Below are 24,447 nucleotides of genomic sequence, written 5' to 3' on the forward strand. Positions count from 1 at the left end.
GATAAATGGATGCACAGGTGTATGGATAAATGGATGCACAGATGTATGGATAAATGGATGCACAAGCGTACAGCACACGGTGTCAGGGTGCACTGACCCCCTCCTGTCCCCACAGCTGTTCTGGGGTTCCTTCCGCCCTGCCTCACGTGTGGAGCGAGTGACTGTGCCGGGACCCTCCAGGCACATCTTGCAAAATCGTTCCCGTTCCGGCACTTGGGGCTCTGCCAGCGAGGCTCTGGCAGGAGGACAGGGCTGGCTGGACACCCGGGAGGGCAGCACGAGGGTCGGACCCTGCCCGGACCCAGACACGACCTGGCCCTGCCCTGGGTGACATTGATTAACTAATTGCTTCTGGACTCGATTAAGGGGATTCACAGGAACCGAGGGGTTGTAATGCCCTAAGCAGCTTTCCCAACCCACAAGGGGCTCGTTGGCCCCTAATTGGCTTGGGACAGCTTAGGCAGGACCCAGGGCACTAATCACCCCCGGGAGCCTGCCCAATTAACCCTGGAGAGCCCACTACGGAAATGAATCTTCCTCTGCTTGGTCTTCGCAGGGCTCTGAGCAGGAGGTGGCCCTGGTTTCTCCCAAAATGTCCCTGTGGTGGCTCTGCAGTGGTTGAGGAGACAGCAGGGCTGTGACAGGAGCTCAGCTCCTGGGCATGGGGACACTTCCAACCCCGCAGCCTGCACGGGAAAGGGGACCATGGCACAGAACAGGGAACAGAGAGGGGCGACAGCTCTTGTATCACTGTCGTACACAGCCAGAGCACAACCGAGGGCCACAGGGGCTGTGCTGATTTTTTCTGGAAGCCAAGCAATAAATGACAGAGTCCCAGAATTGTTTTGGAAGGACATTAAATCCCCTCCAGTGCCACCCGTGCCATGGCAGGGACACCTTCCACTGTCCCAGGCTGCTCCCAGCCCTGTCCAGCCACTGCCAGGGATCCAGGGACAGCCACAGCTTCTTGGGCACCCTATTCCAGGGCCGCTCCACCCCCACAGGCAACAATTCCTTCCTAATTATTAAACAGAAATTTCGGCGATTAATTGATTAATTCATTAATTATTGTCATTAAACGCCCACAGCGCTGGCCCCGCCCCTCCGCATCAGCTGACCAATCACAGCGCGCCGTGCCCGGAGTGGGCGTGGCCTCGGCTGAGGGAGGCGGGCGGGCGGAGCGCAGCCCTAAGATGGCGGCCGGGCGGCGGCGGCGGCGGCGCTGAGGTAACGCGGCTTCTCCCGGCCTGGCTCGGCCCGGGGGCGGCTCCCCATCCTCCCCGGCCCCCGGGGGGGGTTGTAGCGGGGCGGGATCCGCGCTGCAGCTTGGAGTGGGGGGGCTGAATACCCGCTGTGGCGGGCAGGGCCCAGCGGACCAGCATCGTCCCCTGTGAGGCGAGCGGTGCGCCGGTGCTTCCCTTCACAACCGCAGGTGGGGGCCCGCTGCGGCGGCCCCGAGCAGGAGGGCTGCATTTATATTACCCATATGATTTCTATATTTATATTACTCCATAATTACCGCCGTTAACGCGGCGGGCGGCGCTGCCCGGGCCCGTAGGAGCGAGCGGCGGCCCCGGGCCGGTGTCCGCCCGGCCGGGCCCCGCAGCCCTCGGGGAGCCCCCGGCGCTCGGCGCGGTGGCAGCTCCCGGCACGGGAACACCTTTTGTGCCCGCTTGGAACCCGCTGTGCCCGTGTTTGAGGAACGAAGCGCAGTGTTTGTCCCCGGAGTTTGGGGAAATTGCAGCTCCTGCCCTTGTTGGCCCATGGGATCTGTGTTGAAGCTCCGAGCCGGAGCTGCAGCCCTGCCACAGGTGCAGCCTCGGCCCAGCCCTGAGGGATTCTCCTGCTAAGGCGTTTCTCACACACCTCACATCTGGGTTCAAAACCTTACTGCAAATGCCCATCACACAGCTTTGCTGAAAGGTTAAAATATCTCTGTAGCATTGCCTGAGACTGATGATACCTTTTTTCTCTCTCTTTTTCTTTTTTTTTTCCTTTTTTTTCCTTAAAAAAAAAATTGCCTAAAGTAGTGGAAATACTTGAAAGCTTCCTACTAATAACAGGCCGTTTCAATGTGGTCCTTATTGCCTGACATAAAGAGAATTTCCTTTATCACTGGCTGGCTTAAAGCTATTGTAGTTCTCATCTATCAGTGTGATTTTATTTATTTATTTACTTTTGGTTTTGCGTTTTGTTCTGTTTGACCAGTGATCCTTGGCTAGTCAAGCTTTTATTTTTTTTTTTTATTTTAATTTATTGCTGTCTCTAGTCAGTGTCCCGTTTTGGTTTGGTTGTGTGAAGGTGGTGCTGGTGTTTGGTTTGTAATCTCGTAGGGCAGCGTGCAGGGAGGGTCATAAATCTGCAGCAGGGTTTGGGGGCTTTTTTTTTTTTTTTCCCTTCTTTTTTATTTGTGTGTGTGTGTGTGTTTCTCTCTTGTTTTACTTTCAGAGCAATAACTTAACTTTTGTCCTTGCTCTGTTGAGCAAAAGTGAAAGTTAGATGCTGGGTGCAAACTTCTGCAATCAGTTATCCTTTTTAACCTTTCATAGCTGTAGATTCCTCCTGCAGAGGAGGCTTGGTGAAAAATCAGTCACCTCAAAAAATAAACCCAGAGCGATTGAAGCTTTCTCTTCTCCGAGTAAAACAACGTAATTATAACAGAAACATTTGCTCCTGCAGTCACCTCCACAAAAAGGCAGTTAATTAAAACCTGTTACTGCCCAACCAGGGGCTTCAGCTGGGACCTCCCGTGCTCTCCAGGCTGGATGGGGAGCATGACACCCTCCTGTTATTCCTGCAGATGCTCACGGAAGACACTGAGGGAGAGGAGCAGGAGCGTTCTCGATAGTCCTGTCTCGGCACCATACCAGTCTAGGTTTGAATTGTTGCCACCTTGAACACGCCGGGCTGTGTTGGAAATCTTAAGGAAAAGATGTAATTTCACTTTCACCTGGTCTGTGGCAACAGGTGCAGGTTTATGGAGGCGCTTCTGGAATGTTCTAGCACTGAACCCCCGTTAACGGCGGGGTCTGGGCAGGCCCAGCGCCGCCACGCCAGCCCCTAGGGGGGGAAAATACAGCCCGCTTCCTGTGCCTAAGTTTTAGTTCTGTGGGTTTTTCCCCCTTCCCCAGAACCTTTGCTCTTGAAGATGGTGAGTAGCCAGCCTAAGTACGATCTAATTCGGGAGGTTGGTCGTGGCAGTTATGGTGTGGTGTACGAAGCGGTCGTCAGGAGGACCTGTGCCCGCGTGGCCGTGAAAAAGATCCGGTGCCACGCTCCCGAGAACGTGGAACTGGCTCTGCGTGAGTTCTGGGCCCTTAGCAGTATCAAGAGCCAGCACCCCAACGTCATTCACCTGGAGGAGTGCATCTTGCAGAAAGATGGCATGGTGCAGAAGATGTCCCATGGCTCCAGCTCCTCCCTGTATTTACAGGTACACGAGGCCGAGGGAACGGGGTGGAAGGAATCGGTGACGATGTGGAGCTGGGGGGAAGGAGGTGGGGCAGGGTTTGAGCTGTGCTCAGTTAGGCCAGGGGATTGTTTGCTTTGCTGACAGCCAGAATTTAACAGAGATCTTTATTAAAAAAAAAAAAAGGAACAATCACCTGGATCTTGGGTTTGAAGCTGTGCTGCTCTAAAAGACTCCAAAATTTGTATTTAATGCAAATCTGCTTTGATAATTTGAGGAAGCCCTGCAGGTGAAGCCCAGGGGAGGCACAGGCTGTGGAGTTCTTGGCAGCTGCAGATTAAAGAGCGCTCCTGTCCTGGGACAGAGCTTGGAGGAATTCCATCCTGGGTGTCCTTGGAAGAGGAAATCAGTGTTTTGGAAGCCAACACTTAAAATTCTTTCAGAAACAAGAATCAATTGGTAGAACATCATGAGCTGGTTTTATGTTTTAATAAATAACCATTAATCTCTTCAAAGAGTGGTAAAGGTATAATTAAGGGAATACATACCACTCTGAAAGTGTCCTTTAAGTTTGAAGATGTGTATGTTTGAAGAATAAGTAGCTCTGGAAAGACATTGAAAGACAATCTAATTAATTCCCTTGTCAAGAAGCAGCTCCAAGTATAAATCACCCCTGGGCAGAAATTTGTGTTCCTGGTTCAAAAAGCCAGCAGCCTGCTCAGTGTTTGCTGTGCTATCCCTAGTCAGCTCTCATCATTTCAGTTTTCATTGTCATTCCTGCTGTCTGCTCGGACCCTTTGTTGGTGAACAGCCCTGTCTGAGCCTGAGAACCAGGATTCTCGGCTTTGCCAGCTCCCTCTGGCTTGGGACCTGTTCCTGACGTGTTTTCATGCAAGGATTAGGCTAAAATAATACCGGCCAGCTCATGGGGGGAGGTCAGAGCTTACCTTCCTGGTTTCAGTGGAGCTGCCACTCTGCTGGAGGGCAGATGTGCAGGGAGGAGCTTCAGAGGCCCCGGGGTGGAGCTGCGAGGTGGGGGAGAGCTTCCAGCTCTGGCTGGGATGGTGGTGCTGGGGATCAGCTGGCACAGGGATCTGGCCCCTGCCAGGGGCAAACAGCGCGGATTGTTTGGCTGCTCCAGGGAGAAGAGCAAAGGGCAGAGCTGAGCTGACTGAGGGGTCACTTTGTAGCACTTTATCACTTTGAGGACAGTCAGACCCCACTTGGCTTGGCCTCTCCCAGGTGAATTTACAGAGCTGAGCTGCTGCTGTGTGTGAGGAGGGGCTGTCCCCCACCCCTGAAGGGCTCTGGGGCAGATTCTCAGTGCCAGCTGAAGCAAATCTGTAGAGTTTGAGTCCTGAGTCAGCCTTGTCTGCTGGTGCTTTGCCACTGTCACACATGTGAGGGGGTAGATTGTGTTGTACTCTCACAACATCTGCAAGCACAGCTCCCGTGACTCCTGTTGGTGCCCTCTTGGCAGAGGAGGCTCCCTGCTCTCCTGAGATACCTTAATCTCACCCTTCAAACCCTAAATAAGGCATTTTTTAGCTCTATAATGGATTTACTGTTTAAATTGGTCTGGGAAGATAGCTGTAAATTACTGGGGTTTTTTTCTTGAAAAGGTCACTTTATGAAAGCATTTCAAAATGCCTCTCTAGATATTAACACACCCCTTAATTTTTGAAAGCCAGTTTGATTTAGCATCCATTGGTTTAATAATTGCAGGACTTTCCTTCCAGAGCCACCTCAGAGGAGCTGAAGAGGCAAATGCAGTTGTGTCAACAGGATTAGTAAAAGTGATTGCAGGTTTTACTTTGCTTTCTGTGTGAAGCAGCTGTAAGAACTGGCTGTTCAACTTGTGTTCCTGAAAATACCATGTGGATAATGACGGTGGGAAGGGTGTTCCGTGCTCAGCTGTGCCTGCAGATCAGTGTTCTCCTGAGTTCAGGGATCCTGTGTTAACTTGCTGGAATTCATTAATGTGTCAGGAATGGAGACCAGGCTTTTCATGGATAAGCTCAGCTGCGTGGAGTTACTTGTGAGACTTTGTTTATCCCAAAAAGCTGTTGGCAAAGTGGGTGGGACAGGCTTTGTCGGGGTGGGACACTGTCCAGCTGGGACAGATGGCAGGGCAATGGCCACTGGGTATCTTTAAAAATTCTGTTATCAGGGTCGAGCTCTGCTTCTGGGCAGGAGCCTGAGCTTGATATGCTCCACACGAGTGAAGATAAGGAGGCTGGCAAATATATTGTGATTTTTTTTTATTTTCTCTTAAAAACATTTGCATAATGTTTTCTTTCCCCCGTTGCAGTATCTTGCTCTCTGGATTGTTGAGAGGAGGGTCAAACACTCCTAGAATGGTCTGGGTTGGGAGGGACCTTAAACCCCATCTCATCCTCATGGGCAGGGACACCTTCCTCTATCCCAGGCTGCTCCAGCCTGGCCTTGGACACTTGCAGGGATCCAGGGGCAGCCTGTGCTGGGGCCTCACCGGCCCCACAGGGAAGAATTCCTTCTGTGTAGCTAACCCACGTTTCCCCTCTCCATGGAGATCCTGATTTCATGCATTATTCCATCATATCCTTTCCTTCTCATGCCCACCAGGTAGTTACGACATTCCTTTTCCTCGTTGCAGCTTGTAGAAACCTCATTAAAAGGAGAAATAGCCTTTGACCCCAAAAGTGCTTATTACCTGTGGTTTGTGATGGATTTCTGTGACGGAGGAGACATGAACGAGTACCTGCTGTCCCGCAAGCCCAACCGCAGGACCAACACCAGCTTCATGCTGCAGCTCAGCAGCGCCCTGGCCTTCCTGCACAAGAACCAGATCATCCATCGGGACCTCAAACCCGACAACATCCTCATCTCCCAGGGCAGGGCGGACGCCAGCGACCCCGAGCCCACCCTCAAAGTGGCGGATTTCGGGCTCAGCAAGGTGTGCTCGGCCTCGGGGCAGAACCCCGAGGAGCCGGTCAACGTCAACAAGTGTTTCCTGTCCACCGCCTGCGGCACCGACTTCTACATGGCCCCCGAGGTGTGGGAGGGCCACTACACGGCCAAGGCCGACATCTTCGCCCTGGGCATCATCATCTGGGCCATGCTGGAGAGGATCACCTTCATCGACACCGAGACCAAGAAGGAGCTGCTGGGCAGTTACGTGAAGCAGGGCACGGCCATCGTGCCCGTGGGCGAGGCGCTGCTGGAGAACCCCAAGATGGAGCTGCTCATCCCCGTGAAGAAGAAGTCCATGAACGCTCGCATGAAGCAGCTGATCAAGGAGATGCTGGCGGCCAACCCGCAGGACCGGCCGGACGCCTTCGAGCTGGAGCTCAGACTGGTCAACATCGCCTTCAAGGACAGCAGCTGGGACACGTGAGGGGCTCGGTGACAGCTGCAGGCAGAGCCCCAGCTCACCTGCAGGGGGGACTTTTCACCCAACTGGAGATTCCCCACAGGAATGCTGAGCTGGCCAGAGTGTGAAATCCCAGAGTGAGACCTGAGGCTGTTCCTCGGTGTCGCTGGCAGGGGGATGTTGAGAGAGCCAACACTACTTGATTTCCAGCACTCTGTCACGGAGTGCCTCACACATTCCAGTTTCCTATGTCAGTATTAGGAACTCTCATGGAAAAAAAAAAAAAAAAAAGATTTGCATGCTGGCAGTGCAAATCTTGAGGCTTTGTAATGTAATCTGTGTACATATTTATGTATATGAGTGACTGGGAGTGTGTGGCACTTAAATTATTTGCTGTGGGTCTGGATGATTGGGGTCTGCTAGAAATCTGGGTGAAGAAGGTGAGTGAGAAAAGCTCCTTCTTCCCCAGGCCTGAATGACTTTATTATTTATTTTTGTTATCTAATTTCAAAGACTTGACTTTGTAAACAAAACAAAACAAAAAAAGCAATGCAAGGGGATCAGCTGCTTTCAAAGTGCTAACGTGGCTGATCTTAGCACTTAGAGCTTAATGAGCTCATCACTGAGGGAGTCAAATTAAAAATGTACAGTCAGGTGCTGGCAGGGGGCCTGGATCATTGATCATTTGATTTTGCTTTTATTTTTTTAATCAATTAATCTGCCTTTTCTCAACATGCTCTCTGCCCTGGTGTCCATAGTCCCATAGCACCTTGAGGATTTATCCCAGCAGAATTCCTTGCCCTCACTTTATGGAAACACAGATGAGGGAATCCAGCAGCATATTCTTGAAATCCTTCAAATTGTGGTGGCAGCACAGTTTTCCCACTGACTGGATCCAGCTAATAATCCCAATAATCATTGGGCCTTTCCTCCCTGGCACTGCCCCAAAGGCAGTGGGGACAGAGGTGGCCCTGTCACACCCGGTGTCAGAGCTGGGAGAAAGCTCAGTGACAGCTCTGTCAAGGGTGGCAGCCTGGCTTGATTTTCTTTCATTTCTCCTCTTTTTAAAGAAGTGATGCTTATTTAAAAGCACAGATGGGAGGAAGGGGGGGTTTATCCCCTGCTTATCCCCAGCTCTGGCTGCAGATTGAGGTTGGGAGGGGTTTCACTGAGGCCACCTGACACTGCAGGGCTGACAGCAGCTCTTTGGAGCAGCACATTTTGTTCTTCTGGGTGCAGGACCCACCTTTTCCATTCAGTTTGACCTTTTGGGAAAAAAGCAGAGTCTTGAAATTGCCTTTAAAGCTACAGGAAAGGCCAGTTTTCTTTAAAAAAATTCAATTTAATTATTTCCCCCAGCCAAATCTTGCCTGAAAATGGCTTTAAGTATTTCTTTGTATAATTTGATTTTTTGAATACTGTTCCCTCTTAGTGCTGGGACAGCAGTTCTGGGCACTCAGTGTTTAATTCTTTGAGTGCAAATAAACAAAACACGATTTTTGTTTTTCCAAAAGCAAAGGATTCTGATTCCACTCAACTTGTGAGGCTTTACAGGTGGTTCTTACCTGGTGCTGTGTGAGCTGGTGGCTGTCTCTTTCAATTCTTGTTACTTTTCTTTCACTTCATCGTTTTAGGGAGTGATCCTCAGACAAAAACACTTCGCTGGTGCCAACTCTGCCTCCCAGTTCTCACATCTCAGCAGGGTGAGAAAAACTTGAAAAAAAGGGGTTTACAATTCACATTAAACTCGGGAGCTTTTTAAAGATGAGGGGGTGAGCGTTCCCCTCTCTCACCCACCCAAAATCACAAGCAGAGCAGCGCTGCTGCCCTCCGAGGTGCTCTGGGAACCTGCAGGGTTCCACTGGCACAGGGAAGTTTTGGGGTTTTTTTTGACTCCCAAAGTGTTTCTTTGCACTGATTGCCACTTTATAGGTTGGGGGTACCTGAAATCCCTCTCATGGTGCTTATCCTCGCTGTTGGGTGACACTGCTAGTCCTCCAGCTCTGTGTTCTCTTTGATTTTTATATTTTTTTTGTTGTCTGAGGTCTTTTTTTGAGAAAACAAATCAAGCTGTTGTAGCAGCTGCGGGGTCGTTCACCAGCGTGACACGAAGTCAAGACACTTCTCAGCACTTGGGAAAGACTTTTTTTTTCCTTTTTTTCCATGTTTTTCTTTAAAAACTGTAAAATATATTTTATGGAGAATTTATAATGAGGAAAATTATTGTGTAATTTATTAAGTTCATGACTGTTTTTGAAATAAAATCTTGAATTTCCATGAAGTTTTAGGACTTTTTATGGGGATGTGCTTTCAGTCAGTGCAGTGTCAGTGCTGCCCTCCAGGGACAGCATCCTGCTGCAGAGGTGAGGAAACATCATTATTAATCCATGAGAGGAAAGTGTAGCCCTCATTTGCATGTTTTAATTATGGACACGGGGAGCTGGGAATGCTGCAAATGAGTTTCTCTTGGAAATTCTTGCACCCACAAGAAACCTGAGCCCAGCCCTGTGGATTCCTGGTGCCAGGGAGGGGCAGATTCCCACCTGGAATGGGCACATTCCCACCTGGCAGGAACCTTGCACTTAAGTCAGGCTTAAGTCAGTGCAGTTTGGATTTAGATTCATTTTTTTAGGGAGTAAAGGAGTAAGTTCCACTTCTGGATTAGTTCTAAGAGTGGTGATTTTAAATAGACACAAGCTGAATTCCTTCCCCACAAAATGATGAAAAATAAACCTATATATACACATACATATATATTTATTATATATATATACTGTACTTCAAATATATTTAGCCCAGAGGGAGGGTGGGGAATTCTGCAGCCCTGGTGCAGAAATTGGATATAATTATATTATATTGGATATAATTAAAGCCCATCTGGGCTGGGAGAGCCCAACCTCGGCTGTGTTCTCGTTCTGAAGCAGGATAGTGGGAATACCAGCCTGAGCTGCTGCAGGTGCTGCTCTGGAAGGGTTTTGGGGGAATCTGAAACCCCATTTTTAGGAGCAGGGAGGTGTCAAGTGCCCCAAGGATGGGCTGGGCACCACGGCTGGAAGAGGAGCCCCAGCCTGGGCTGTTCTTGTCCGTGTCAGAGGCTCCTTTGCTCTCAGGGTTGGGATGGAACCAGATGCAACCTAAAATCCTTTACAGCAGCAGCGGGTTCAGGTCATCCTGACCCTGGCCTTGCTTCCCTCAAGCCCAGCAGCTCCTTCTGTCCTGGCTGTCCCTGTGTTCCCAGCACTGCCGTGAGCTTGGAGCCCTTTTTGGGGCTTGGAACATCCACGGGAGCCTCTCCCGGGTCCGGCTGCTCCAGCTGGGACTTGCAGCAGCACGCGGGTGCCTGCCTGGGGTTTGTGCTGCTTTCACATTTATTCGTGCCCGTTTGAACCCTTGATATTTTTAAACCCGTCTAACGAGCCTTCCAGCCCTGCCCTCTCCCGAAGGAAAGCGCTGCCCTGGCTCCTCCCCAGCTCCCCTGGGCAGCGCTCCAGCGCTTGGTGGAGCTCAGGTCAGAGGAGCTGCTGTGGGGTGCGGATTAAAGCAGCCGCTGGGGCAGCAGGTGCTGCGCTCCCGGCTGCACCTGAGTGATTTCTGAAATGATTTTTTGAAAAGAGAAACTCATCTATAGAGAACTCAGCGGGACACGGTGGCTTCTGCTCACCTGGAGCTGTTGGAGCAGCAGCATCAGGAGAGGAAAATGCTGTGGGAGGAGGATCCATGACTCGTGGATTTGGGGACCTTCTCTGCCTTTTCTTGCTCTGGAAGTTTCTATGCCTGGCCCCAGCTGTGGCTGGGTTTCACCCGGGGTTGTTTTGTTTGTCCAGCTCTGTGTTCCCTTCCAGCCCCACAGAAGAGCACTGAGAGCTCTGAGTAACCTTAAATAAAACCAAGGCACTCTGAGCATCCACATGGCTCCAAAAACCCGCCTGGTGCATCCACAGGAGGCTGAAAATGGGATCAATCCCTTCCTAGAAATCACAGGGACAAAACCCCCACCACCAGGAAAAGCAGGAGCTGCCTGGGAATTTGATACCAGGAGGGGCCCCTCAAATCATCCTTCTTATATCCCAACAGGAATCTGCCTTGTCCAAATATTCCAGTTCAACAGCAAGTGCCTGGCAGGTGCCCCAAGGAAGGCGACCACTGGGCCAGGCTTTTGGGAAGAGCATCCCATAGGAACCAGGAAAAGTGATTTCTCTTACTCATGGCTTTACCAGAACAGCCTGGAAAATAAAACACTTCCTAACGAGCAGTGATTCATGTCGCCTGGTGTTAAAATTAAGGTCCATGAGGGAATCCAGAGGCAGATCCTGGAGCTGCCAAGGGTTTCTCCATCACTTGGTCCGATCCTATTCCCTGTCTTCCACCAGATTTGTTCCAGTGCAGCCACATCCTGCACACAGAGCCCAAGTGTTGTCTGCTCTGCTCCTCTCCAGGTTCATTAGAGAGCTGGTCTGTCCCTCCCTTGCTGTCACTGGGATTTTTTTCCAGTCTGGCCCCTCTCATCCTGCCCAGCTTCCATTTTAGCCCCCATTTTCGTCAGCACATTTTCATCCTGGCCCCAAGCCCTTCCTGCCCCGCTGCCACCGGCCGGGAAGGTGCTGGAAACAGCCCCGGGCCCCATTCCCGGCACCGGCTCTGGAGCAGCAGCTCCTCAGGAAGGAACTGGGGTGGGGACACAAGTGCTCAGGGACAGTCCCCTCTCACCCCGGGATCTGGGGCCGAATGCCGTGGCTTTGTCCCCTCTGGAGCCTCCTCAGTCCCTGCGGTCAGCCCGGGCCGGGCTGTGCCCCAGCTCTCCATCCAGAGGGGAGCAGGGGGCTGGAGGCTCCCGGGGCAGCTCCGGGGGCTTCCTCTGCCCCTCTCCGGGGCTCCGGGAGCTCGGGGTGCAGCCGGTCCTTCCCCCTCGGCTCCAGTGCCACGTTCGCCGCCCCCCGGGATGAAGCTGGGGATGGAGGGGACCGGGATTGTCCCTGCGGGAGCGCTCGGTCCTCGGGAAGGGAAGAGGGCAGTGATAAAAATAACCCCTGGGCAAGCTCCAGCCCATTGTGGCTTCCTGCGATTTACAGCCTTTCCCGGGGGGAAGAGGCAGGAACCGGCCGGCTCGGGGCTGGCTTTGACCCTTTCACCGCCACCGGGGAAGGTGCCAGAAGAACCTTCCCTCCTTTCCTGCCTGGCCAGGACCCTGGGGAGGGGGATTGTGGAGGGCTCCTGCTCCGGAGCTGCCCCCAGCACCCTGCGGTGGGTGTAGAAGGAGAAGCTGCTGCTGTGGACGCGGTTTCCCTGCCCCGTTCCTCACCCGCCCTGTGCCGGGGACAGAGAGACTCGGAGGCGAAATTCTCTGCTGCAGATCCCGAAATCCCTGCCGGGCTCCCGTGGGAAGGGGAGCTGGCAGAGGAGCTGGAGCTGCGGGATGAGGCGTTAATGCTGTGCAGGGGGGTCACGCTGGCAGGACCGGCACGGGGTGGGCTCCTGCCGGCGGGGCTGGGCTGGCAGGGGTTAATGGGTGGCTCTTCCTCTTCCTCATCCTCTATATGAGGCTGCTCCTGGCTCTGGGCTCAGTTTGCCGCGGCAGCCGGAGGGGCAGGAGCTGCGTGGGACTGGAGCATCCCCGCATCCCATCCCCGCATCCCATCCCTGCATCCCATCCCTGCATCCCATCCCTGCATCCCATCCCTGCATCCCATCCCTGCATCTCATCCCGCATCCCATCCCTGCGTGGGCTCAGGTGAGTGAGAGCATCCCCCAGTTGCCTGGCACAGGTCCTGGCACAGGTCCTGGCACAGGTCCTGGCGCTGGGCTGGGCTGGGGAGGGTGAGGGCCCCGCGGCACGGGCTGTCCCAGCCTGGGCACCTCGTGCTCATCCCTCGGGAGCACAGGGCGAGACACACCGCGTGCCTCAGTTTCCCCGGCCGCACTCCGGGGCGGGTGCGGTGTGGAGCCCGTGGGCCGCGTCTGGAGCGCCGTGGCAGAGATTTCCCGGGATGTTTCCTCCCGTTATCTCTGCTCTGCCCAGCCCCGTGTCCCTGCTGTCACCCAGGGCTGGTTCCCTGCCCTCCGCACACGGAGAAAGGGAGAATCTTCCAGCCCAGCCCGGCTGTGTGGGGCACGGCTCGAGGACCCCCCAGCCGCGGGGCAGCTCGCCAGCTCTCCTGAGCACTGTTCTGCCGCTCGGGAAGACAAGGCGGCGGCTCCGGTATTTTTTCCTGTTGGAAGCCGTTCCTGGGATGCGAGTGTAGCCGGCGGATGCTCGGCGCTTCTCCCTTCCTGCCCGGGGGCTGTTCCTGCCTGGGCTGGCAGGACTCGCTGCCCGTCTGGGGACCCTCAGCTCCATCCTCCTCCTCCTCACTGCTTCACCCTGCCTCTCCTCTCTCCTCCCAGGGCTGAATCCGGGAGCCGAGCGAAGCTTCAGGAGCCTCCCCAGCGGCCGCAGCGGAGCTGCCCGGTCACTCCGAAGGGCACAGAGAGATCAGCAGCGCCGTTCCGGGGCCATGGTGCCCTTGGGCAGCCCCACTCTCGCCGTCTGCGCCTCCAGCAACCTGCGCCTCGTGGCCCCCGGGCGCGGCTCCCCCCTGGCCTGGCTGAGCCGGGGCCCCGAGTGCCCGCAGGGGTCGGGGGGCAGCGGGGGCCGGAGACCCAGCGCCGTGGAGCGCCTGGAGGCCGACAAGGCCAAGTACGTCAAGTCCCAGCAGGTGATCAACAGGCGGCAGGAGCCGGCGCTGCGGGGCTCGCCCCGGTTGTCCCCGCACGGGCGGCGGCGGCTGGGCCGGCAGCAGTGCAGCGAGCTGTGCCCGGGCTCGGAGCTGAGCCGGGACGGGTCCCGCAAGCTGCCGTGCCCGCAGTCCCCCGTGTCGCGCCGCAGCGGCAGCCGGCGCCTGCTGAGACCCGACTCGCTCGTCATCTACCGGCAGAAACGGGACTGCCTGGCCGGGGACAAGGAGAACACCAAGGGCTCCGGGCTGGTGCGGCGCCTCTTCCAGGGACCCCTCAGAGACAGGCCCCCCAGCTCGCCCCCCGCCAGGGCGCTGGGCGAGGGACCCAGAGCCCCCCAGAGCCCCGAGACCCCCATGCTGTGGGCGCCGGCGGAGAAGGACGAGGCGCGGACACCGGGAGGCGGCAGCGGCGGTGACAGCGGTGGCATCTTCCCCATGTCCTGCCATCCCCCATCTCCCGCAGCCGAGCAGCCCCCCGGCACCCCCGGGAAGGAGCCGCTGGCTCTGCGCGTGTCGCTGCCGCTGTCGGAGCAGGAGCGCTTCTTCAACTACTGCGGGCTGGACCGGGCGCTGGTGGAGCTGCTGGGCCGGGAGCGCTTCGGGCCGGCGGGCTGGGACAGCGCCTCGGCCCGGCCCCCCGGATCCTGCGAGTCCGAGCCCGGCCGGGCCTCGGGGGGCAGCGAGGGGGACGCGGGGCCGGGCGAGGAGGAGCCGGACGCCCGGTTGGGCTCCGCCGTCTCCGTGGTGGAGCGCAACGCCCGAGTCATCAAGTGGCTCTACGGCTGCCAGAGAGCCTGGGCGGCTGCCAAGGAGTCCACGGTGTGAGCGGGGACAGCCTGGCCGGGACGAGGACACCCGCGTGGCTCCCGCTGGATGGACGTGGCCCCTCGCCCTCGCTGGATGTGGCCGATGGGCTGGTGGCACCCGTGGCCCTGGTGCCGCGGGGATGCTGCAGGCTGGGAGAGCCACCAGGTCCCCAGGCTGAGTGTGGTGGGGGCACCACCGGGTGAGTCTCTCCATGGTCTCGGGGCAGGCAGGCTGCTGTCCCCCTGCTGTCACCCATCTTCTCCATTCTCCCTGTCCCCAGCCCAGGAGGGTGGGATGAGCCTGCAGCCCCCGCCCATCGCCCACGTCCTGCTCCAGCTGCAAGCTGGGGAGTGGGCAGAGCCCGAGCCCCCTGCCGTGGGCAGTGCCCACCCCACGGCCCCCTCCTCCCCAGAACAGGGATTGCTGGGGCCGGAGCTGCCCTCAATAAATCCATTTGGGTTTTTTTTTCTAGCCTGGCAGTGCGTGTGGTTGTGGGGGGATGCGCCGGGGCTGGGGGTGCAGCCCCCCCTCCCCACCCTTGGGGGCCGTGGGGCTGTTTGGGGCGTGAGGGCAAGGAAAACAGCAGGCAGAGCCCGGGGAAAGCGGCACCTTCGGGGTCTTGAGTGCAGATGTGACCCCCAAACCCACGGCAGAGCCCTCGGCCATGGGCGGGGCGCTGCCCACCAGCAATGCGGGGCCACAAATAACTTTTGGAGAGTCTGGCTGGTTCATCCTCCTCTAGTTGCCCTTGGGGGCGGTTTTATTCCGGATTTCGGCCAGTTTGCCAGCCAGGAAGCCCCAGTGGAAGGCCCCTTCCTCTGGCTCCCGCAGGTCGCTGCCGTCGTCACCCGGCGGCTCCCCAGGGCTCTCAGCCGGCTCCGGGGGGGGCACCCCCTTGTCCGGCCCCGACGCCTGCTGCCACTTGGTGGCAAAGAGATCCCAAAATCCAGGCGCCTTCTCGGTGTGGGGCATCTCGGACGGCTCAGTGGCCAGAGGGCTGCGGAGAGAGCGGGGACGGAAATGTCGCTGCAGGGACCCTCTCCCCCAAACCCACCGTGCCCCCCCCTCCGGGTGCAGCCCGGGCAGGGGGATGCGGGAGATGCGCTGGGGGGGGTCTGGGGGCTCGGCAGCTCCCCAGGGGTTGGATCCGGGTTCTGGGGGTCCCCTCCCCAGCGAGCTGCAACTTACTGGTCTGGGCAGGGCTCCGGGCCGAGCAGCTGGTGCTCGTCCTCGCGGCTGAAGAAGGATGAAAGCGTCCGCCAGCCCCGGGCACCCACCCCCTGCACCTGCGGGGAGGCAGCGCCGGGGTCACCGCGGAGCTCCGGCTCCCAGTGACCCCCGGCCCCGCTGCCCCAGCCCCCTCCTCACCTTCCTGGCCAGCTGGGACACGGGGCTGGCTCCCTCCTCCATCAGCGCGGGGGGCTCGGCCGTCTCCATCAGCTCGGGGGGGTCTCCCTGCAACGAAGCCCCCGGTGAGGGCAGGGGGAGGGCAGGGGGAGGGCAGGGGGAGGGCAGGGGGAGGGCAGGGAGGTCGGCCAGCCCATTTTGGGGATCCCCCACCCTACCTCGTCCTGCAGGGCCCCGTCCGGCCGCGGCCCCCCGAGGCTCTGCAGCACTTTGGCCTTGTAGAGCCGCCAGAAGCCCTGGGCCATGGCGAGGGGCTCAGCGGGGCCGGAGCCGCGGGCAGCGGGGCGGGCGGAACGGGCGAGCCGGCGATCCGGTGGCTTCATTAAAGTTTCAGCGGCCACTTGCACCGCACAAAAGGAATCTGAGCCCGGGCTGAGCCGGGGGCAGCGCGGGGGCGGCTCCTCTGAGCATCCCCAAAACCCATCCCGACCCCCCCGCCCCAGTCCCCCGGTGCCCCTCGCCCATTTGGGACCCCCAGGGCTGGGACACCCCCGGCACGGTTCAGGGGAGGCGCTGGAGCCCCGCGCTCCCCCCGCCGTGTGCCCCCATTTATAATTAATCACGGACGAAACACGATCAGCGGCGGGACGCGGCGCGCTGAGCCTGCCCGGCTCATGGCAGCGGTGACCGGGGCAACACGGGGAGCGCGGGGACACGGGGGGAGCACGGCGGAAAGGCGGGGACGGTGGCACCGGGGGCTCGGGGGGTCGCGGGGACCGTCCCGGGGTCACCGCCGGGGGCGGGGCCTGTTGAGAGATGGGCGTGGCTTTACGGGGGTGGGCGTGACAATGCGATTGGTGGGCGGGGCGTGTGGCGATGTGGGCGTGGTAATGCGATTTGTGGGCGGGGCGTGCGGCGGTGTGGGCGTGGCCCTGCATCCCCCGCGCATGCGCAGTGCGGCGCGGCGCGGCGTGCGGCCGCCATGTCGCCGCGGAACGGGCGCCGCACCGGAGCGCACCGGGCGCACTCGCTCGCCCGGCAGCTGAAGACGAAGCGGCGCCGGCGCGACCTGGACGAGATCCACGCGGACCTGAAGCCCGAGAACGCCGCGCGGCTTCTGCGGCAGGAGATCGACCCCGACCTGCCGGGATGTGCCCAGTTCTACTGCCTGCACTGCGCGTGCGTGCGGCGGGGCGGGGGTCCCGGGGATCCCGGGGGAGGGCTCCAACCTCGGGATGGCCTCGCCCTGGTCCCGGGGGTCCCTGTCCCCTGGGAGGGGGTTGCCCTGGTCCCGGGGTGGTCCCTGGCTCCTGGCGAGGGGGCTCGGAGCTCTGTGGGAGTATCTTGTCCCTGAGCCCTTGTCCTGCTCTCAGGGTGACCGCAGGCCCCTGCAGGGTTGCGCTGGGACCCTCCCCAGCCCTCCTTCAGTGTCACGGTCCCCCTGACCCCCATCCTTTCCTACCCCAGGCGCTACTTCGTGGACCTGAACAGCATGAAGGAGCACTTCAGATCCAAGGTGCACAAGAAGAGGTGAGTGGGGGGCAGCCCCCCGAATTTCCCGGGGTGAGGGGGCTGGCAGGGGCAGTTGTGGGCCAGTCCTGCTCAGAGGAGCAGGTGGAAGCTTCATCCCCTCTGTGCCCCCCAGGCTGAAGCAGCTGCGCGAGGCTCCGTACACGCAGGAGGAGGCTGAACGCGCCGCCGGGATGGGCTCCTACATCCCCCCAAAGAAGGTGGAGGTGCAGACCCAGCCCCTCGAGGAGGTCACCGAGATGGAGGCGTCCAGCTGAGCACAGGGACAGGGGACTGAGAGCCCCAGTGGCTCTGTAAGGACGTCTTTGTGCTCAGCTTTGTGAGAAAAGTCCCAGCAGCGCCAGCCAAAACCACCCTGCTCCTCCCTGGGCAGGGCACTAACGAGGAGAAGGAGCCAGCAAGACCCTGGGTGCCCTCACCGAGTGTCCTTCCTCTCAAAGGGACAAGCTGCTTGTTCTCTGAGTGCTGCTGGGAATTCACACTTGTCTGTCTGCTTTTGGAGCAGTTTCTGCTCTGTCCTTGGGTCAGTGATGCACCCATTAAAATATGTAAAATAAAATATGTCAACTAACGGTGTGGCAGCATTGAATATGAGTGTGACAGTTCCCCCAAGGGGTGGGGGGACACATCAGCTCTTCCCCATTACCCAAAGGTCTGTGCTAGGAGCCTCATCCCAGAGCTCTCACCCTGCAGGGTGCTAAAATTCCCTCTGCTTTCCACGCAGGGAGTTCCCAGGCAGCTTTTTTGTGGGGAATATGAGTTCAAGTGACCTTGGGCCTTGAGAGGGGAGTGCTGGTGTCCTCTTGGTGAGGACACTTTGAGGCTCCAGTCCCCAAAAAACTCCTGTGATTTTGTGCTCCTGGAGGGCTGGGGCTGCATGGCGTGCTCAGCCTCCCTGCCAGGTGTCCCTTAGGGGACACTGAGTGACAATGCCACCAAATTCCTGCCGAGTGGGTGTCCCCGATTCGTCCCTCCTGCCAGGCTGGGGACTGGGAACGTGCTGGGAAGAGAAGACAGAGCAGTGACACAGCTGTGCTGGGTAGGGAAGGGTTTATTTCCACGCAGCCTGCCCGGATTTGCCCCCCGGCCCCGGGGGATGGAGAGGAGCAGCTCTGCGGGGGCTGGAGCTCTGCAGCCGCCATCCCAGCGCCATCCCAGCGGGATGTGCCTGCCCAGGGGACGCGTCACGGCCGTGTCCCCCTGCCCGGTACCTAATGGCGCACTGCGCTGGCCTCATTCCTGCGGGGCCGCAGCCACAGCGCGTTCCCATGGGGACAGGGGCGCTCTGTGGTCCCCAGGCCCCTCTGCTTCCGTGGGGGATGGAGATGGATGCAGCTCCCGGCTCTGCCGTCCCTCTGTGTGTCCGGATCCCGGTGTCCCCGCGTGGCTCGGGCAGGGGCTCAGCCGGCAGCTCCGGAGCTGGAAGCGGCTCCTCCGTTCTCCATCCCAAAGCGGGGGCAGGCGGGGACAGGCGGGGACAGGCGGGGACAGGCGGGGACAGGCGCGTCCCCCATCCCCAGGGCTTCCATCGCGTGCCCAGGCCTGGTGGGAAGGGCTGGATGTGGCGCAGCTCAGCTGGAAAGCGGCCGCAGCTCCGCTCGGGCGGGGGCCGGCGGCTGGAGGGGGACCCCAACACCACCCCGGGGACTGTCCCCACGGCCCCCCGGCCCCCTCCTCACGGCTCCGGGGGGGCCTTGGCGGGGTCAGCCATTCTCCGGGCGCTGTAGAGGGACAGGCAGAGTCCGGCGGCCGCCAGCAGCAGGGCCAGGGGGGTCAGCAGCCGCCCCCCCGGCTCATCCCCACGTCCCGCTGCCAGCTGCATCTGTGGGGACAGAGGGGAGCACTGGAGTACCCCAAACCCCACCGGGACAGGGTCCTGGGGCCATGCCCTGAATGTCCCCATCGCACTGGGTGGTGTAAAGGCAAGGGGGGCAGCTTTGTGCCCCTCTGGGCATCTCGGGGAGGTTTTAGGGTGCCCCGTGCAGCACTTGCGGGCCCCCACCGGCAGCACGGTCGCTGCTAACGCGGGGCTGGGATGCAGCCGGGAACGGCTCCCGAGGCCAGCAGGCCCGGTGGGCAGCGTGGGCAGCATCCCGGGGCTCCCCCAGCCCTGCTCCCCCTTACCTGGAGCAGACGGAAATACCCCGGGGTGAGGCGTCGGGGGCGGATGATCATGGCGTGACCGGGAGAGCGGGGTCGGGCTCCGTGGGGCGGCAGCAGCGGGGCTGGCACCCCCCGAGCCCCGGAGCGCGGCGAGGGGCTCCGAGAGTGTCGGCGGCCCCTCGGGCAGGGCGCAGGCACCGGGCGGGCGCGGAGCAGCAGCTGTCAGCCGCGATCAGCGCCCGCTGCTCCCCGGAGCGGACACGCCGGGCGGGGGGGCCTGGGCCAGCCCAGACTGGGTTTGGGGGGGGCTGAAGGGCTGGGCTGAACCGTGGGTGAATCCCTCTGCAGGCCTGTACGGGGCTGCCTCAGTTTCCCCACCTGCAAAGGGGTGTGAGTTATGCTTTGGGCGGGGGGTGATACCCCAAAAACTCCGGGGCTCAGCAGAGGCTCCCCTCAGGTTCCTCTGGAGGGTCTGTGTGGCCAAACTTTGCACCCACGGGTCTCCCACCGGTGTCACAAGTGCTGCGTGCAGCGGCTGGGGGGTGACACCGGCCGTCATTTCCCGGGGGTTCCAGCGGCCGTGTGTCACCGTCCGGGCTGTGACTCACCGTGGAGCCTCGCCCCACGGGCCGGTCCCGGGCAGGCGGGCTCGGCGCTGAGCGGCACCCGGGAGCGCCAATGGGGCTGCGGCTGCCGGCGCAGGTGGGAGCCGCGCCCGGCGCAGGTGAGAGCCGCGCCCGCCGCCGCCATGGAGCCCGTGCGCTCCTGGGGCCCCGCGCAGGCGGCCGCCTGGCTCCGAGGTGAGACCCCGGCTGTCCCGGGCTCTTGGGGACATGCGGCTGGGGCTGGCAGAACTTCCCGTCCCTCCTCTCCTCCCTGGCAGGGGCATTCTCTGGATGGATTGGGGGGAGAGGGAAGGGGTCTGGCCGTTCCCACCGTTCGGGTTGAGGCCGGGTGAGCTCGTTGCGTGGAGAGGAGCCTCCCATCAGGCAGGGAACACCCCTGGGGTCACCCGGCCAGGAGCCAGCGGGGACACTGGCGGGGGGACTGATCTGTGGCAGGGCTGGACGCGGCGGTGCAGGGATACCCCTTCGAGGCCTGGGGGCTATCGGGGCCTGACCTGCTGGGGCTGGACGCGGGGGTCCTGGAGGCACTGGGCGTGTGGCCCTTGGGACACCAGGAGCTGCTGCTGGAAGCCGTGGAGCAGCTCCGTAACCTGGTGAGTGCCGGCATCCCGGGGGCTGCGGGATCCCAGGGAGGAAGGGAGGAGCAGGGGGACGTTTCCTGGGCTGAAGGAGGAAGATGTGGGATCACCCTGGGCTGGGTAGAAGGGGGCAGATGGGGTCACCTTGCACTGGATGGAGGTGGGGACACAGGGGCACCCTGGACTCACTGGAGAGGGGTTCTGAGGAGAGCGTGAGCCGGACAGAGGGAAAGACAAGGGGGCACCGTGGGCTGGGTGGGGGTGTAGAGATCACCCATCCATCCCCTGGCATCCCTGTCCCCCCCAGGATACAGGGCTGGCGAGCACCAGCCTGCGGACACTGACAGAGAGGCTGCAGGAGCTGGCGCAGGGCATCCAGAGCCTGGTGCAGGGGGGGCTGTCAGCAGGGGATGCCCCCCAGCCGCCTTCCCTCACCCTCCTGGCCCGAGTCATCGACCTGGTCGGGGCTGCCAAGGAACTCTTCTCCTGGCTCAACAGGTCTGGGGCAGCTGAGGGTACCCCTGGGTGCCCCCCACTCCGGGGGCTCAACTCTGTCTTCCCCCAGGTACCTCTTCTCCACCCTCAATGACTTTTCGGCCAGCCGGGACATCATCCTGCTCTGTGCCCAGCTGGCAGAGATGCTGCAGGCGGTGAGTGCCCAGGGCTGGCTGCTCTCCTGACCCCCAGAGCTCCGATGGCTGGAGGTGGGGGAAAAGCTGGGGTGCAGGGGGGTTCCCCTGGTTGGGATGGAGCTGTCCCATCATGCTCATCCCCACGTCTTGTCCCCCAGGACCTTCCTGTGGCCGAGAGGAGCAGCGGGGTCCTGCAGATTGTGAGTGCTGGGTGAGGAGGGGGTGGCAGGCCCGGGGGGCTGCCAGGGCTCCCCTCACACCCCGCTGTCACCCGCAGTGCCAGCACATCGTGGGCATCTGTGAGAGCATCGTGGGCTGCAGCCCCCCGGCGCTGCTGGACCGCAGGGCTGTGCTGCAGCGTGTGGGGCTGGCGCTGCCCCCCAGCCCACAGGGCAGCCCCCCGATGTCCCCCAGCACCCCAACACTGCCCCTTGGCCTGTGGCAGAGCCCCCCAACATCCCCTGACACGCCAACGCTGCCCCCCAGCCAATGGAGCAGCCCCCCAGGATCCCCTGACACCCCAACACCACCTGCTGATCTTGTGGGGAGCCCCCAGCCACTCCTCACAGCCCGACTGGTGAGTCCCCTCCACCCCAGTGCCCCCCTCTGCCTCGGGACCCCCAGCCCCCTGCTCAAACCCCCATCTTGGTCCCACCCAGGGCTTTGAGATCACCTCCACCAGCTCCTGCCTGCACTTCGTGTCTGCAACCACCTCAGAGGTGAGTGAGGGGCTGCCCTCCTGTCACCCCCTGCCCTTCAGTCACCCCCTTTTATGCCCTGTGGGGAACAGCCCCATCCATGGGATCCTGAGAACCTCTTAGGGCCCTCATCTGCCCTCCCCTGCCCTGGAGCAGGGCCTGTGGCTGAGCCTGTGTAACTCATCCCATGAGTGAGCACAGCCTGGGCATGGGGAGCCCCCTCTGCACCCCAATCCCACTGCTGGGCAAAGTCGGGTTAATGGTTAATTAACCTGAACCCCCTGGTTCTTCCTGAGGGAGAGGTCCTGAGTGGGGTTAGCTTGGGAGGAAGGGAGGGAGGGAACCCAGGACTGGGCACCCCACTGTCACCCACCTCTGCCCAGGCCCTGGCTGCCCACAGGGGCCACGTCCTGCCCGGAGATGAGATCGTGCAGGTCAACGAGCAGGTCGTGGTGAGTCAGGGGCACAGGGGCTGGAGGCTGCTGCTGCATTGGGCAGGGAGCACATGGACAGAGGGCTGGGAGGGCTCGGGGAGTACTGGGGCTGAGGTGGGGGGATGCAGGAGTTATGAGCAGCAAAAAGCAGGAGCTGTGGTTGGGAAAGGTCTGGGGGACACAGGAGCCATTGCCAGGAGGATTTGGGGGATGTGGGATCTGTGGCTGGGGCAGGTTTGGGGGATGAAGCGTGCCTGGGGCCGGGGCAGTGGCCCACAGCTCACCCAGGATTTGCAGGTGGGTTGGACACCTGTCAACCTGGCGAGGAAGCTGCTGGAGAAGGGGAACAGGGTGACTTTGGTGCTGAAAAAGATCCCCCTCGACCTGCCCGGCTCACCCCCCTCTCCCAGGCAGCAGGTGAGTGATCCCAGTGCTCCCAGTCCAGCACCAGTGCCGCACTGGGCTGTGCTGGGAAGCAGGCAGAGATGCTCAGAGCTGGGCATCTCCCATCACACTGGAGATTCCTAAAGCTCTGGGGTCCGTGGTGGGATGGGGCTGGCACTGACACTCCATCCACAGCCCCCAGGAGCATTTTTGGATGCTGCAGATTCCCCTGGCACCAGGAGCAGCGAGAGCCCGGGCAGCCCCGTGTCTTTGACCTCCAGGTGAGCCCCATCCTGACACCCTGACACCCCCAGTCTGGCCAGCAAGGAGATGTTTGGGTACATCCATCCTTCCCAGCCCTTTTCTAGGGGGAGAGGTGCCAGCAGTGCAGCAGCTGCCTTGAGCAGCCCGGGAAGCTGCCAGCATTCTTAAGGAATGAAAACCGGGGGGGGTTAGTAATTCATTCACTTGGTAACGTTTTAGTGGGTTGGAACTATATTTAGGCATGACCCTTCTCCCATCCCGGAATGGAAAGGCGTGTGGAGAGCCAGCGGCAGCGCGGGCAGAGCTGAGCTGGGGAGGCCGGTGGAAAGGAGCCGGAGCTCTGGCACCGCGTCCCCTCCAGCCCCATTCCCGGGGCAGGGAGCGCCGCGGGTGCCCCAGCCCGAGGTTGATCAGGGACCCTGGCAGTGCTCAGGGAAGTTTGGGGCTCAGGGGTCCCTTTTTCCTCCCAGCGTTGCAGCCGACTTGGACTCGGGACCAGACTCTGCCCCGGATCCCGTCACTGACGAGGAGCAGGAAGAGGACGAGCGGGATCTGAGGCTGCCCGAGGCAGCTGTGGAGGAGCTGCCGGGACTGTCTGAACAGGGTAGGATGGGAGCAGAGGGTGTCCGGGGATGGAACAGTTCCCCCCAGAACTGCAGCCCTGCTCTCTGTTCACAGGTGCTGCAGAGGAGGTGTGGGACAGTGGCAGCACCCTGGGAACCCCCCTGGACACCCCCCCGAGCACCCCTGCTGCCACTGAACCCTGTGCCACAGAGCTGAGCCCCAGGGCAGCCCCCAGCACGGGGGCTGGGGGAGCAGAGCCCAGCCAGCTCCCTGGGGAGGTGAGAGCTGGGGGGGGTGTCAGAGGTTCCCCTGGGTGAATTGGGGGTCCCTACAGGGGTCCCTAAGGGCTGTGTTTGCTGCTCAGCAAACACTGCCCTGCCCTCACCCCCTGCACTGTCACTAAGATCTCATCTCTGTTTCCCCTCCCAGGGCAGCCCCCGCACGAGACCAAAAGGTGAGCAGAGCCCTGGCAGGGCTGGGGGCTGTCCCAGGGGGGCTCTGCCTCCCCTTCCCTCCCCTGACACCCCCAAGGCTGTGGCGCAGGAGTGGCGACCAGGCTGAGCCGCCGCCGGGTCTCGTGCCGGGACCTGGGCCGGGTGGACTGCGATGGGTGGCTCCTCAAGAAGAAGGACCACGTGGGCTTCATGGCCCAGAAGTGGAAGCGGTGCTGGTTTGTGCTCAAGGGCCACACGCTCTACTGGTACAACCACCCCAACGTGAGTGGGGGCACTGGGTACCCCCCACCTGGGCAGCCGGGATTTCCCGGGGTGGTGCCGGACACGGCTGTCCCTGACCCTGCAGGATGAGAGGGCTGCAGGACTCATCAACGTGGCCACCTACAACCTGGAGAGCACGAGGGAGCAGAAGAAGAAATAGTGAGTGGGGTCTGTCTCACTTTTACCCCCAGCTGGTGGTGGGAGAGGGGGGGATGCTGTCCCAAGGCCACGTGCTGATGAGTGATGAGAACCACTGCATGTCCCCATGGGGCTGATGAGATCCCCACAGG

General features: G+C 60.2%; 4 protein-coding genes across 10 annotated transcripts in view; 3 read left to right on the forward strand and 1 right to left on the reverse strand.

Moving 5' to 3' along the window:
• The first annotated feature begins 1,169 nt into the window (after positions 1-1,169).
• Positions 1,170-14,752, forward strand: PDIK1L (PDLIM1 interacting kinase 1 like). Of its 7 annotated transcripts, none has more exons than XM_015649451.3 (3): positions 1,170-1,227; positions 2,028-3,433; positions 6,045-9,042. In XM_015649451.3, the coding sequence occupies exons 2-3, from the start codon at positions 3,149-3,151 to the stop codon at positions 6,783-6,785; spliced, it is 1,026 nt and encodes a 341-aa protein (XP_015504937.1). In that variant the 5' UTR covers positions 1,170-1,227; positions 2,028-3,148; the 3' UTR covers positions 6,786-9,042. The 7 variants fall into 7 exon arrangements, with proteins under 7 accessions (XP_015504937.1, XP_015504936.1, XP_015504940.1 ...); XM_015649450.1 differs by having other exon boundaries at positions 1,171-1,227; positions 2,031-3,433; XM_015649454.1 differs by having other exon boundaries at positions 1,172-1,227; positions 3,132-3,433.
• An 82-nt stretch (positions 14,753-14,834) lies between these two features.
• On the reverse strand, positions 14,835-16,332 carry C23H1orf232 (chromosome 23 C1orf232 homolog). Its single transcript, XM_015649039.3, has 4 exons — positions 15,847-16,332; positions 15,650-15,736; positions 15,470-15,567; positions 14,835-15,278 (listed from the first exon to the last, which is right to left on the reverse strand). The coding sequence occupies exons 1-4, from the start codon at positions 16,009-16,011 to the stop codon at positions 15,020-15,022; spliced, it is 609 nt and encodes a 202-aa protein (XP_015504525.2). The 5' UTR covers positions 16,012-16,332; the 3' UTR covers positions 14,835-15,019.
• A 244-nt stretch (positions 16,333-16,576) lies between these two features.
• On the forward strand, positions 16,577-17,730 carry ZNF593 (zinc finger protein 593). The gene is made up of 3 exons (XM_015649145.3): positions 16,577-16,807; positions 17,096-17,158; positions 17,274-17,730. The coding sequence occupies exons 1-3, from the start codon at positions 16,611-16,613 to the stop codon at positions 17,413-17,415; spliced, it is 402 nt and encodes a 133-aa protein (XP_015504631.1). The 5' UTR covers positions 16,577-16,610; the 3' UTR covers positions 17,416-17,730.
• A 2,204-nt stretch (positions 17,731-19,934) lies between these two features.
• Positions 19,935-24,447, forward strand: part of CNKSR1 (connector enhancer of kinase suppressor of Ras 1) — a 6,806-nt gene continuing 2,293 nt past the window's right edge. Inside the window, exons 1-15 of the mRNA XM_019008898.2 lie at positions 19,935-20,061; positions 20,323-20,480; positions 20,773-20,963; positions 21,031-21,115; positions 21,256-21,297; positions 21,375-21,674; positions 21,757-21,816; positions 22,179-22,247; positions 22,527-22,646; positions 22,809-22,894; positions 23,348-23,481; positions 23,556-23,719; positions 23,871-23,895; positions 23,985-24,157; positions 24,243-24,316. Coding sequence (XP_018864443.1) covers positions 20,010-20,061; positions 20,323-20,480; positions 20,773-20,963; positions 21,031-21,115; positions 21,256-21,297; positions 21,375-21,674; positions 21,757-21,816; positions 22,179-22,247; positions 22,527-22,646; positions 22,809-22,894; positions 23,348-23,481; positions 23,556-23,719; positions 23,871-23,895; positions 23,985-24,157; positions 24,243-24,316 — 1,733 coding nt within the window. The 5' untranslated portion in view covers positions 19,935-20,009. The remainder of the gene's footprint in view (positions 20,062-20,322; positions 20,481-20,772; positions 20,964-21,030; positions 21,116-21,255; positions 21,298-21,374; positions 21,675-21,756; positions 21,817-22,178; positions 22,248-22,526; positions 22,647-22,808; positions 22,895-23,347; positions 23,482-23,555; positions 23,720-23,870; positions 23,896-23,984; positions 24,158-24,242; positions 24,317-24,447) is intronic.

The sequence above is a fragment of the Parus major genome, chromosome 23 (assembly GCF_001522545.3).
Source record: "Parus major isolate Abel chromosome 23, Parus_major1.1, whole genome shotgun sequence".
Lineage (NCBI taxonomy): Eukaryota > Metazoa > Chordata > Aves > Passeriformes > Paridae > Parus > Parus major.